A 14,992-nucleotide genomic window follows, 5' to 3' on the forward strand; every position below is an offset into this window, starting at 1 on the left:
ACTATATTAATAGAGGTAAGATAGCTGTATTACTTTTAAAGTGTGCCGAATAAATATACCAAAATATACTAAAATATACTAACGGCTATATTAATTATATAGATAGACATTAGTCTTGAATTATGGTTATATTTTGTGTATAGATATAGTACTACATTATTCTTAAGCTTTATATATTATTATATATTATATATATAATAACCAAAGGTTATATTTAGTATATTTAGTATTTAGTATTTACCAGTTCTATTCTGGTGTTACTGCCTTGCATAACTTTATCTGCTTGCAATATCCTCTATCATAGTTGTTACAAACAAGCAAAAAAAAAAGGTAAAACGTATAAACTTGCAGTATTCTCAAAGAACAAACTTTAGCTTCGGGCTTCAGAATTTGCCGCACGTGGCCATCTCAGTATGTGCGTGGGGTGGATTAATAAATTGTATCTTCTTTGTGAAGCCAACATACACACACACACACACACACACACACACACGTACGCATCGGCATATGTAGATTTCTGTGTGTGCCCATAGACCACCCGGACTTTTCAATTTTCAATAGCGGTTAAGCAATAAACTTTCACAGCTTTCACAGTTTGTGTGTGTTTGTTGACAGCTCCTCCTTCCTTTGAAGACTTTGTTGATCGAGAACTTTCGCCAAATATATCCAACAATATGTGAACCCAACTTTGTTGTGTAGTTGCACTCATTATTCCCATACAATTTAATGCATTCATGTCTTTGCATACCAAATTTGTTGCATATGTTAAGTTAGTTATCGGATTCAGAGGTATCCATTGTATTGTCATCATAATCTTCATCCACCTCCATTCGATCGTCGTCTTCCATATCCATTGTTGTATCCATTGGTTCATCCTCGATTCCCACATCAATGAGCTTTGCTTGTGTTTGGTTTTGAAGTGATTTCTGTGGCTGATTCGGATATGCAAACATTATGGTTATTCTCAACCAGCTTTTAACACATTATGCAGCAACTTTTCCAATGGATTTTCTTTGTGATAAACACAAGTTTTGTGGAATTAACGACAAATGCAAATAGTTTCTGTTTTTGGCTTCTTACGCACTTGTGCTCTTCATATAAATATTGTAGTGAAATGTTGTTTGATTTGTTTTGATAAGTAAACTCAGTTTACATCGAGTACAAGTTATTGAAATAGCTATTTATGCAAAGCAAGTGCAATAAAGCTAGAAACTTTAATTGTTCGTTTAGCTGCTTGTGACTAAAAATAAAAGCAAGCGGTTCGACAGCTTTCTCGACGTCTTCCTGTGGTTAGCTTTCATAGCTCTTGGCAATATTTTCCAACACCTTAAATTGTGTTAAATGAGATTAATTAAATCAATAAAGTATTTAGCCAGCACGTTGAAGTTGCAATAGGTTTCATTTGTGACATGGTTACAGTCTTGTTTCTTTTTTTTTGGGAAAACTTTTTCGGGGATTTGCATGTGTGGAAAGGCAAGGAGGAATCCACACAGCAGCCACAAATAATTTAGGACTATGCCTTTTTTGGCTGGTCATTGTTAAGCAATCTCCCAATTCCACTCCTCTTTGTGCTCGTTACCTATAGGGTAGAAGGGTATTACAAACCTACAGGAGGTGTTTGTAACGTGCAGAAGTAGGTATGTTCGACCTCATAAAATCGAGATTATATATCTGAAATAACGATTTGTCGAAAATCTGGTATATTTTGTACTCTCTGGTATATTTTGAAGGTAATAGCAACACTATAGTTTTAGTATTTTTTGGTATCTTAAGTTGGCATAATAATACCAAACTGTTTTACTTTAATTGACATTCTAGTATATTCTGTACTTTATGGTATATTTTTAAGGTAGCAATGGTGCTAGTTTTAGTATTTTTTGTATATTAATTAGGCATAATAATATAAAACTGTTTTGCTTTTGATGACAATCTAGTAAATGTTGTACTCTATGCCATATTTTAAAGGTATTAGTATATTAATTCACTATTACCGATACTAGTTTTAGTATTTTTTGGTATATTGAGTTAACATAATGATTCAAAGGGGAAGCAATATATATCCAAGTCGAGCACACTCGACTGTAACTTTCTTTTATTCGTGTTTTTTCCTCTGTCTCGCCTTGCGTTGCCTTTATTGTGCTTTTAATTTCAATTCTAATTTCACACGAAAACTTTTGTCCAGTTCTGGGGACTGGACTTGATTGTGGTGTTGTTGTGGACACTGCGAAACTTTTGTCGTTTGTTCTCGAAAACTTTTTCTCTGTGTGCGTGTCAAGTCTTGTCGTGTCTAGGCGTTTGCCTTTGATTTTATGCCACGTTCTTGTTGTTGTTGTTGTTGTTGTCGTTCCGATTGCGGTAAATCATAATACATAATGCTGCCGCACTCGCCTCATTGTTTGCTATGGGATTCCGTTTCACTTATTTTTAGTCCTTATTTTACTATCTTATACCTTTTCCATACGCTCCACGGCTTAAGCTAATGGTGCTGCTTTAGTTCCAGCTTCAAATCCATTTTGCAGCTCCTGTTTGAAACTCTTGGTGCAAATCCTCTTCGTTCAATGCTAAGTGACAGCTGTCGCTTTTCCAAGCACCGCACCGAGTGCAATTAGTGACCCGACTGGGTAAATAAATAGTAAAACTATTTTGTGGGCACATCGCAACACGCAGCTTCGACATTGACATTTCCACAAAATTTATTGACAAGTGAATTGCAACTAAATATATTTTGTAGTACATTGTGTAAAGTTCACAGCTTGAAGTATTTGAATTCTAGCCAGTTTCAGTCCCCAAATTTCTCCTTGCTTGGTTTTTAGTCACTTCACTTAAGAAAACGGAAGAAAATAAGAAAGAAATCTACAGTCGAGTGTGCTCGACTGTATGATACCCGCCATCCATTTTGAATAATATCGAAGCAGTGCGGAATTTCTATAAAAATATACCAAATAAATTTACCACAAAAATACTAAAAATATATCAAAGGCTGTATTTAGTATATTTCTATAGTATTATATACAAAATATACCATGGAGAGCAAAATATACCAGATTCTCCTACGAATCAACTAAGATCCGTAGTAAGTGGGCGTTTTTCCCCATAAAAAAGTATTTCTTAAGTAAATTCCGCAACTTATCTGAAGATATATTATTATACATACATATGTACCAAAATTCGCAACCTTGTATCAAAATTACGCTTCTATTCGATTTTTATTCCCTATGGGCCTATGGGTAGTTGGTATAAAAAATGGTCGAAATTAAATCTTTAGTTTAACGTTTCATGGTGACTTAACTCAAGCATTAATTTTGATATATTTCTAATTTAATTTGTGCGCAGGTTACAATGCTCTTTATTAGAAAGTCAAGGGTCTCTTATAGTCAAATTAACTGATACTTTCTTACATGTTATGAAACTAACATTTGCAATTTGTGAAGCCGTGAAGCTTATAAACTGTTTGTTGCCAGGCAATGTTGTTTATTATACTTTAATTCTTCATGGTTATTAAATCTGTTCACCAACTTAACGCACACTTCGTTTTGTCATTATTGCATTGTTTCTTAATGCAGCACTTTGACGGTGATACAGCTCTGTTTTTTTTAGGGTATATTTTAAAAGCAATAGTATATTAATGTAGTAAATATACTTTTGCGATAATTTGGTATTTATAGGTATATTTTAAATGAGGGCAGCCGTGTCCAAGTTGCATCGGTTGACAATGTGGTTTATTTTGCTCTATATGGTATATTTGAAAAGCAGTAGTATATTAATATACTAAATATACTTTTTTGGTATTTATCGATATATTTATTTGGCATACTTTAACGGTGATACCGCACAGTTTTTCTATTATAGAAAATGCATAACGAGTATATTTTGTACATTATGGTATATTTGAATAGCAGTAGTATATACCAAATATGATTTTTGGTATTTATGGGTATATTTATTAGGTATATTTTAGCTTTGATACCACACAGTTGAAAATGCACTCGACTGTAGCTTTCATACTTGCTCAAATAGACGCTCAGCGTTCTCTACTCTAGTCTGTAATTGTAATTCCAGAGATTCATTCTATCCTACACGAGGTTACTAAGATAGAAAGAGGCCCACTGAGAGAGAGAGAGAGAGAGAGGGAGAGTGAGTCTAAAGGCGAATGTGTCTGGCAGACATTACAATATACATATGTACATAAATATTATAGCAGTTAATACAAGCAACACACGGCCAGAGAAAGACACAAACACACAGTAACCAAGGACTTCCTGTTTAGCAGATGCTTTGCCAGCCATCTTGGCGCCACAGTAAACAAGTCAACAGTCTAAAGCTGTGTGCGAGAGATGTAGAGACAGACAGAGACAGAGAGAGAGAGAGAAAAGAGAGAGAGATAGAGCGAGCTGTGTGTGTGTGTGCGTTTGGGAGTCTGCTTGCCACATCCAACTATGCCACAACAACGACAATAATAACAGCAATGACAACAAGTAAAAGCGTCACAATCGCAAAAGGCTATGGCACCGCATACCCTGTAATAAATCAATGCAAGAGTTGCTACACAAAACAGACAGTGCCTCAAAATTAAATGCTGAACATATTTCTAAGATTTTGTATTTTTCAAAATACTATTTAATAATGCAGTAAGTGAACTTTTGATATGGAAAATATATAGCAATCTATTCAGCTCTCTTTCAGCATATTTACGCAGTATTGCAGCAACAATATGAGAACCGGAAGCGAGGCATATTTTCCGCTTAAAATGCCACAATATGTTGACTTCAACCAGTGACAACGGCAACAGCGAGCGAGAAGCAACAATTTATTTATTTTTATTTTATTTCTTTGGCTCCGCTTTATTGTTGCCTCTTTATTGTTGTAGTTGCTGTTGTTTTTTGTTTTTTTTTTTGTGCTTCTGGTTTTTCGTTTGTCATAAAAGCCTTGCCAACAACGTTAACACACCTTTTGCGATGCTGAGAAACCTTCAACGGCGTTATAAAGTCAAAATAAATAAATACCACATAAAGGGAATGCGTGTGCGTATACAAAAAAAAAAAAGCAAGAAAAGCAAAAAAAAAAAAAAATAAAAATAAATAAATAAAACTTAATATGAAACGTTCATTTTAATGTCGACAACTGTCGCAGGCAGCAACGCATCAACTAAGCAGCTTTAAAAGCTGCACAAAGAAATCAAAGGCTAAGTCGACCGAGTTTAGTTGGCTCTTCTTTAAACCTTTCTTTTGTATGAAATCACGCTTTTGTAGTGCTTAAACATTACGTTAAATCATAATAGTATTTATGTTTAAGTTAAAGCAACAAATTTAGTATTTCTAATTGATAGGCATTTTCTAAAAGACAATATTAAGTTTGCTTTGGATGATAATTTGGTAAATTTTGTGCTCTGTGGTATATTTTGTAGGTAATAGTATATCAATATACCAGATATAGCCAAAATTGCCAACAAAAATATATATATTAAATAATTTGAGTGTAATGAAAACAAGAATTTGTTGAAAAGTGTAAAAAAAAGAAACAAGAAAGACATTAAAAGTTGAGTTTGCTCGACTGTGAGAAACGGTGCAGTATTAATTTTAAAATATACCAAATTAATATACACTAAAAACACTAAAATATACCAAAGTCTATATTTGGTTCATTGATATAGACTACATATTGTAACTGCAACTGTTTTTAAGCATACATTTTGATGCTGAACTGTAAATCAAATTGAGCTTAGAACTTGACTGTGAAATTAAATTAAATTACAGCACTTGAGATACGTTTAGTCCACTTTAGCGCACTACAATCAATCTCAATATGGTTCATTGGGCAAGGGTCAACGGCTTTTGCAGCAGTTCGACTGCAATCGAAAACGCGACTTGTGGTTTGATTTGGTCAATTGCCAAGCTGCGGTAATGTTCTACGATATATATTTTCTTGAAGCATCCTCTCAATTAGCGCGCCAATCAAATGACCAAAACAGCCACAATTGATGCCACTCGAAACTCAAGTTCTGCAACAAATGCAGCTAAAAGTGCAACAAACAGAGTGAAAAAAGAAAATACATAAGCAACGGCGGTTATTGAGGTCTTTAGCTGAACATTTTGTAACATGATTTGTTTGGCACAAGTTTGATATCAGGAAAGTAATTGACAAGACATTTTTATGACAGTATCAAAGGCTGACAACCAGACAGACAGCTATGCTATGCCACAACAGTAAAGTAAAGTATGAAACGAACTTCCGTCTGTGTCTTTGGCAGTTACAAGTTGTTGTTGTCAGTGAGACACACACACACACACGTCTTGGCATTTTAAATGAATTAAGTTGAGAGCAGGAATTGGCTCAAGGGATTCCCAACTATTTGGTATTTATTATGAGTGCTCTGAGACAGCTTGCCAAAAACTGCAATTGCAAGCAGCTCAAACTTTTTACCAAACAGCAAGTCTATCAAAAGCATTAAAATGTTCTGTCGCTTTTTAACAGCTGAAAAAATCATACAAACCTTTAGAAATTTTGAATTCTAATTTAAACTTTCTTTAAATCATATTCAAATTTTATGCATCGCTCAAACTAAAATAAAATATGTTTGATATATTTTATTAGCTAACCTAATTTAAAGATATACAGAAAATACGTTTTACACGCGCTCGTTAGCATAGCAAATGGAAAATTCATGCGCAATTGAGAAGTGGCAAAAAGTTCGTCCCCGCTTCCCATGGAAAGTCTGCCGATATCTGGTACTAATTATAGCCCACTTAAGTCGATGCACTAATGCCGTAGAGCCTTTTGAGTTCGCTTTCTGCCTGGTTTTCTGCCTTCTGCGTGTAATCAACTTAAGCTCGCCTCTTTTTCTATGTGAATGCTAAAATATTCTTGGAATTGCAGAAGCTGCTTCTGTTTCTGTTTCTGCTGTTGTTGTTGTTGATGTTGCTTCTGGGGGGCTTCGTTTCGCATTTGCGTTGGGCTTTGTTTTAGGCCTCAACTGCTGTAAACTAATTAGGTTTCCAAAATGCGATTCTAATTAATGCAATATGCATTTCATAGCTAGAGAGCTGTCATATTGCTTGTCTAATGTTGTTTCGCCAGACAGCTGCAGATTCATATCGAGTTGCACAAAGGCACCTGCAAAGCAAGCGACTGTGAATCGCACCAACAGAGCTCAGTAAAACAAAAGCAAGATATATTTACAGTCGAGTTTTGCTTGGCTGTATGATATCTGCTACATATGTATTATCATATAATTGTACTAAAATAATATACTAAAATGTGCCAAAATGTATATTGGTATATGGTTATAGAAATAGATATAGTCGACAGTAATTTGAAGTATTATATCTGCTTCGGTGCCGTATTATCATGTAAATATACCAAAATAATATACCAAGAAAATACTAAAATATACCGAATTATATATAACTGGTATATTGATATACAAATTGATGTAGTCGAGTAAGTTTGACTATATGATATCTGCTATAGTGCGGTATTATCAGGTAAATATACCAAATCTATATACCGAAAAATTACTGCAATGTACCAAAATGTATAGCTAGTATGTTGATATAATATAATTTGCTATCATGTTTGCTACACTGCGGTATTATCATTGAAATATACGAAAATAATATATAATGTATAGCTGTATAGCTGATACAGAAAGAGATGTAGCCAAGAGTGCCTGTATGTATGATGATAAATATACCGAAATATACCATATTTATATATATACCTGAAATATTGATATAAGATAATATAATATGTAATCATACCAAATTAATATACCAAAATTTAACATAATATATAGCTGGTATGTTGATATAAAATGATATGATATCTGATATAGTGCGGTGTTATCATATAAATATACCATATTACAATAATATACCAAAAATATACTCGACTGCGAGATACCCGCTACCCATTTTAAATAAAAGAATAAATTTTGTATTTTTCTCAAAATATACCAAATATACTAAAAATATACCAAATGGTATATCGATATAGTACCGCATTCAAAATATACCATAGACGGCACAATATACCAGATTGTCAGCCAAAGCAACTAAGACCCCTAAAAAGGAGGCGTTTTTGCTTATACAAAAGTATTTCTTTAATAACTTCGACAATTTTTATCTGATCGCAACTAAATTTTCAGGAATCATAACTACTATAGTAATTATTGTATATACCAAAACTCTAGCTTTAAAGTTTCACTGGTTATTCGATTTTTTTTTTTATTTGCTGGGGCGGAAGTGGGCGTGGCAAAAATTTGAAACAAACTTGATCTGCGTGCAAACATAACAAATGCTATCGAAAAAAATTATAGCTCTATCTCTTATGGTCTCTGAGATACAGTGTTTCATACGGACAGACGGACAGACACACAGACGGACATGGCTAGATCGTCTCAGCTGTTGACGCTGATCAAGAATATATATACTTTATAGGGTCGGAGATGACTCCTTCTACCTGTTACATACATTTCCTGCCGGCACAAAGTTATAATACCCTTCTACGCTATGGGTAGCGGGTATAAAAAGCTCTGGGCTTCGAATTCCATTTTTAGTTGAAAATCTTAGCAGTTTTCATTGCACACATGACAAGCATTAATACTCTTCAAATTAATTTCAATGACGTCAGAAATACTAATAATTGCAACTGATGAAGATGAACTTATCAGAGGGTATGTGTATGTGCTTTACTTTCGAATTGCAGTCAAAGAAACACTTTTTTTGTCCTCATCCTATTAGCAAAATCCAAACCTGAATTGTTGGATAAAAATCTCGCATATCAATTGACAACTATTTAGTTCATTTTCAGTTCAAAGTTTGTTGCAATAAATGAAGCGATTTGTCATCGAAAAGCAAGTTACGTGAATCTACATTTCTACTCAGCATTTGCAATCGATGCGTGACTCTGAATCATCTCAATTTAATTTACATCCCGTCAGGGCAATAAATATATTTGTATTTAAATAGATTTATTTATTTTAGATAGTGTTGTGTGTGTGTTTGGCAAATGGCAGTGCCAATGCATTCAAGTGAAAAGAACATCCCAAAGCATTGCATATGCATTTTGCACATGTAATTGATATGCGACCAAATCAATTTATTAAAAGCCCTAAACACTTTCACACTATTGACATGTCATGGAATGCCAAACAACTAATGGACAATTTCCAAACTTAAAATGCAATGGAATATATCAAATAAATTGTTGCATTTATGCCGCAAAGTGTCTACATAAAATGCTTTCTATAAAATAGAGTAAACATTAAATTAAATAGAAAAGTTTCCCGAATAAATGAAGAAAAATTCAATATGTTATATGTTAAATGATAATAAATATATTTGAAATCAAATAAGTTAACTAATATATCAAACACTGCGTGTTCTTATTATATTCTATAAAAGAAGGAATATAGAAATGTTTATACCATATATCCATCCATACCATATAGTATCATAGATTGCTTAAAATGAGATAACACTAATAACTTTAAACAAGAAAGAAAGCTACAGTCGAGGGTGGTATTATCATGTAAATATACAAAAATAATATACCATAAAAATACTAAAATATGTGGCTGGTATATTGATTTAAAAAGCACCGTCTCTTAATCTCCGTCTTCTTAGAGAAAACACCTCGTATACTTAATATAAGGAATATTTGCGTTCAAGCGTATACTTAATATATTAACCATACATGTATCGAATTTATAACATGCATTTGTAAAAATAATAAAAAAGATATAATACACATAACACATCGTATATTAAATACTATATAGAACACATAATATTAAGATAAATAAAAAGTATAAATTTAAAAGTATTTATACACAATATTTAAATAAATAAAAGCTAAATTTTGTTTACATTCATTTATACAATTATTAATTATCAACGGGATAGTGTCGGATGCGCCTATATGGAATAAATATTAAGTCAAATTAGTTGTTAAATATATTGTTATTCATTTGAATTCGTCACTCGATTCAATTTTAGAATAAATACACATATTGGACAGGTCGCAAACTCGGACTGTCGAAACAGAACCAATTCATATGTAAATGTCTGCATTGTCTGCAGGATATTTCGAATTAAAATAAACACCTGATATCATTACAGGCGAATGGGAAAGTGCTTTGAAAGTCGATGCTCATAATGTACGATATTCGATACATATTTGCTTTTATTTATACAAACAGACAACAGCAACAGCAACAATAACGTGAATGAGAACGAGAATGAGAACAACAGCAGCAAATGTACAACGCATAATGCAAATTAGTCTTGTGTCCATGTGTCACATGTAATAATGGCAAATGATAGCAAAAGCTGTGTCACATTATTAATGATACAATTAATGAGATCTCTCATGTACACACATAACATTCATTTTGTACATGAGCGAAATTGAAATTGCACAAAAGTTCATGCAAATTTAGTTGTGAATTCAAATTAAAATATGTTATGAATATATTTTACGGTTTGTGCAAATTTACATTAATCGAATACACTTGCTTATCCATAATGTAATTATTGAGAAAGTATTATGCAACATTATAAAGTAAGACATTAAAACGTTTAATTTTAATTCATATTAATTTTGAATTCTCATGTACATTATGCAAAATGCACTAAAATCATAATTAACGCTTTAGCTTCAATTCATTATTAAAAATATTGGACGACAAACTGCATGACAAATGCAAAGCATCCGATCTGCATTATTAAGAAGCAATAATGCGTATTGGAATCCATTTCAAGTTCATTAAAATTGTACAAATTGACAAAATGATGAGTGCACAGCAGTTCGCTCAGATGAAATCATCTTTCGATCATTCTCTTTACGATTTGCCTTTTGTCGACTCACAGGTAAATCACATACGCAGCAGCATTTTTCATTTTAGCCAGCTACAAAATCTACCTACAAAGAGGAGAGATGTCAAATCAACTTTTCTTTGGAATTTCAAGAGAGAAGGAGCTGCAATTTTAGCGAGGACAGGTCCATTATTTGCTGTATTTATTTTGTTATTCAATCAGATAATTTCTTAATGTAAAGAGTATAGCTCAGTTTAATTTGAGGGCTTTACATTTCGGGCTAAGTTGTTTTATGTTATTTGTTGAGTTGGTAGAACTGTTAATGACATTTAGGCCAAATTTCAAAACAATGTTATTATCAGTAATATATTTATACTTTTGTTTAACAAACTGCCAAAAGTGAATTCTTATTGTCTGATTTAATTGACCAGAGAAGTACTATCAAATTTGTTTATGGAATGAAATGTCGGCTGCGGAAACGTTTAGGATGTTGCAGAAGGTCTTTGATGATTCTACCATGTCGCAAAAAATATTTACAAGTGGTGTAAAGACTTCAAAGAGGTTCGGAAACGTGTTGATGACTTGAAGCGCTCCGAACATCTATCGACGTCAACAGATGGCAAATACGTCAATGAAGTGAAGGAATTAGTACTCAAAAATCATCAGTTTACTATTAGACACCTTGCTGATATAATCGGAATATACGAAAGATCTGTGAAAACCATTTTGAAAATTCATTTGGGTCTACGAAAAGTAAAATCTCTTTTGGTTTTTTTGGTGAAAACGCTCAATTTTTGCACTATTTCGTAAAAAATTCGAGGAATATAGTTTCGCAACAACCGTTTTCTTCTGATTTGGCCACGTTGGACTTCTGACTATTCTCAAAAGAGAAGATAAAATCTGAATCGAAGAAGGCGTTGATGGCTATACCGAAAAGGGAGTGTTTGTCATGTTTCGAGGAGGTGAGAAAACGTTTGACATTAGTGTATTTCATCGGAAGTGGATTACTTTCAACGGAATAACATTGATTTAAAAGAATAAATAAAGATATTGTATTTAAATTCAGTAGTATACTAAATTTTTGCTTATAAACATATTTGTTTCAACGTTAAATATAAAAATATATAAATATTTTTTATTTATTATTTTTGTTTTAACTACAATTTTATATTCATCTTATTTCTGTTTATTATTTGACACTTTACAACCATAATATATAACTTTGTTTTGGACAATTTGTGATTGCAAACTATTTGATTAACCCACGCAGCAACAACTGCTTCTCTGCATGGTATTTGATAATCTATGGTTTCGATTTTTGGGTGAACTTATGATTGAGTCTCTAGCACACACACACACACACACACTCTCACACACTCACACTCATACACACACACAAGCAGCAATTTGCAATCACTTTGTTTGGAAACCAAACAAATGTGCAAAGACACAACTTTGCGAGTAGTAAAGGTTCAATGTGTGCAAAACTGTGGAAAGACAAAGAAATACACTGAAAAAAGACCAATTTCTAAAATCACTTTAACAAACAATGCTTGAAAATAAGAACATTAGTCGAAAAAATGTCAAATTTTCAAATTAAGACCAAAAATTCTAGATTTAAGTAACAAAACTCTGTAATTCTGATGTAGTATTATATACTAGATTTAATATAATAAAATAAAATAAAATAAAATAAAATAAAATAAATAAAAAATTTATCGATATTCCTATATTGTTTTTATCTAGCTTTGAGTGTTTTTGTTCTTAGCTCAGTAAGTCGAACTGTCGAGAAACATTCTACATTGCAATCTAAGAGTGAAGTTCCTTGGGTTCAAGTGCTGCGTGAATCGATGAAAAAAATTTCATTTACAACGAAAAGCGAGCGAATTAAACAATAAAATAATAACAATAATATAAATAAAAAGTTACAGAAAAGACAAAAAAAATAAAATTGGAATATTTTTTTTTATCATATTATAAGATTTTTGGTCTTAGGACTAAAAGAATTTTTCCTCTTTATAACAGTGTGGTATTAATTTTAAAATATATTACAACTTATACTAAGTGCAATATTTGGTATATTGGTACAACATGATTTATATATAGAATATAAATAGTAGAAACAAAATGCAATGTTTTTGATGTTATTATTAGATTTTTGGTCTTTAAACTATAAAATTTGTTATTCTTATTAAGAACTTGGGTCTTATATCAAATGTTCCTGAAATCAAGATGTGTTTTTTTGTAATATTAAATGTTTATTGTTCTTGCCACACTTTTTAAACCAAAATTCTTAGTACTAAGACCAAAATCTTGGTTTTCGGACTGTTTTTTTGAGTGGACGAAAAAAATACAAAAATGCCACAATTTGGTTAGAACCTTCGATACTAGATGCAGCTTATTGCAATTGCCACTCAAGTAGCACTTGTTCTTATCCGAATTTAGTTTGCAGCTTTTTGCATTCGATGATTTGGCAAGTTAGATATGCAAAAACTATGCATTGAATGCAATTTATATTTTATTTTTAGTTCATGTTGCATTCCAGTTGAAATGCGTTGTAGATTTTATGATTGATTTGACCGAATTAGAAGTGCATAAATATATTATATCGATTTATTTTATTGCAACTAACGTTTTGCTGACATAAAAATAATAATAAAAAAAAAAACAAAACAAAAACTAATTTGCTGCCTAATTAAGGTTGGTTCAAATTTTTGATTTGTGTGCAAATTTTATGCAATGATAAATTATATTCTCAGCTATGTTGAAATGCATAATCTAGTTGCCTTTTGCAAACATATCAGCTTTGATTCGTTTTTAGTTTTTTCTCTATACAATGCACAACTTGAATTTTTCACTGTCGTCTACATAAATTCTCCATTACTATCGAACACTACCAATCGAGAGAATTTGGTTTTTAATTTTAGTTAGAAAAAAATAAAACAATGTCTGGAACACGTTCACGCATTAATATCTATGTGCCGACGGTTAATCGCTTTCCGGAACTGCGTGTGAACGGAGGCGGAGGCGGATTTCGGGGACATGATGCAGTAACTGCAACAGCAACAGCAACAGCAGTTGAAGGACTGCCATCATTGGCTGGTGCAAAGACGACAACAACGAAGGAAGCAACGACGATGTTGATGATGGCTGGCGATGAGGCGGCAGCCGCTGCTGCTTTGGGGGAGGAGCTCGGTGTGGTGGGGGGCAGCGGACGTTCGCTGTATGTTATCGATAGCCAGGGACGTCGATTGGAACATGTGCGTTACCAGGGCGACGATTATCGTTATGCTTTACGCGCTGCCATCAATGCCATGCCCACAAATTGGAAGGAGTAATCTCGCCCACCTCCCGAGCTGAACCGAGCAATCAACCAACCAATCAAACCAATCAGCAAGCCTTTTGGACCCGAAAGAAGAATACTATAATATGCATATGCATATGCGTGTGAGCGAGTGTGTATAAATTTGCAGTTTCAATAATCATTCAACATCCATCAAAGGATTCAGCCTCAGCTGAGCTGATTTTATATCCTCACAATATTCCCATAATCCCTGACTACACACACACACACACACACTTTTTCATATATTAAAAATTGGCACAAAATTTACGCAGTCAAAAAAATGTATCCTATAGTTGTTGCATCTAATTTCGCTTTAATGTAATTTTATTTACAAGCCTTATTAGTCAGCGTAACTGAGAGGCAGGGAAGGGGAAAATTTTGCTGGAAATGAGTAGCACATTTTGTTGACTGATTGATATTTGGGCGCTTCAACTTATTTGACAGAAACTTTCACTCAACTCGTTGCAGAGCCACATGTGGTTTCTATACCCTCTAATAGGTTATAGGGGAGAGGACTATTAGAACTTGGAGCCTACAGGAAATGTATGCAACAGACAGAGGAAGCGCGTAAAATAAATATTAACTCCACATTTTTAAAGCAATAGTATATCTATTTATCATATAGATATACAATGCTATATTTTAGTATTTAATATGATTTTGGTATATTTTGAGAATTATACCACAACATTCATAATCCATGCAAACACATAACAATTGTTATGGTATATTTTGAATGTTAAATTATATTAATATTTTGGTATTTTAAGTTTATCAATATACCATATAGAGTCTTCGCTATATTTTGGTATTTTTTGTAATATTAGTTTTG

General features: G+C 32.8%; 1 protein-coding gene across 1 annotated transcript; it reads left to right on the forward strand.

The window, feature by feature from the left end:
* The first annotated feature begins 13,607 nt into the window (after positions 1 to 13,607).
* LOC133848930 (uncharacterized) lies at positions 13,608 to 14,466 on the forward strand. The gene has a single exon (XM_062284679.1). It carries the CDS (start codon positions 13,760 to 13,762, stop codon positions 14,150 to 14,152), a length of 393 nt encoding a protein of 130 aa, XP_062140663.1. The 5' UTR covers positions 13,608 to 13,759; the 3' UTR covers positions 14,153 to 14,466.
* Positions 14,467 to 14,992: the final 526 nt, after the last annotated feature.

Source organism: Drosophila sulfurigaster, chromosome X (assembly GCF_023558435.1).
Source record: "Drosophila sulfurigaster albostrigata strain 15112-1811.04 chromosome X, ASM2355843v2, whole genome shotgun sequence".
NCBI classification, from domain to species: Eukaryota; Metazoa; Arthropoda; class Insecta; order Diptera; family Drosophilidae; genus Drosophila; species Drosophila sulfurigaster.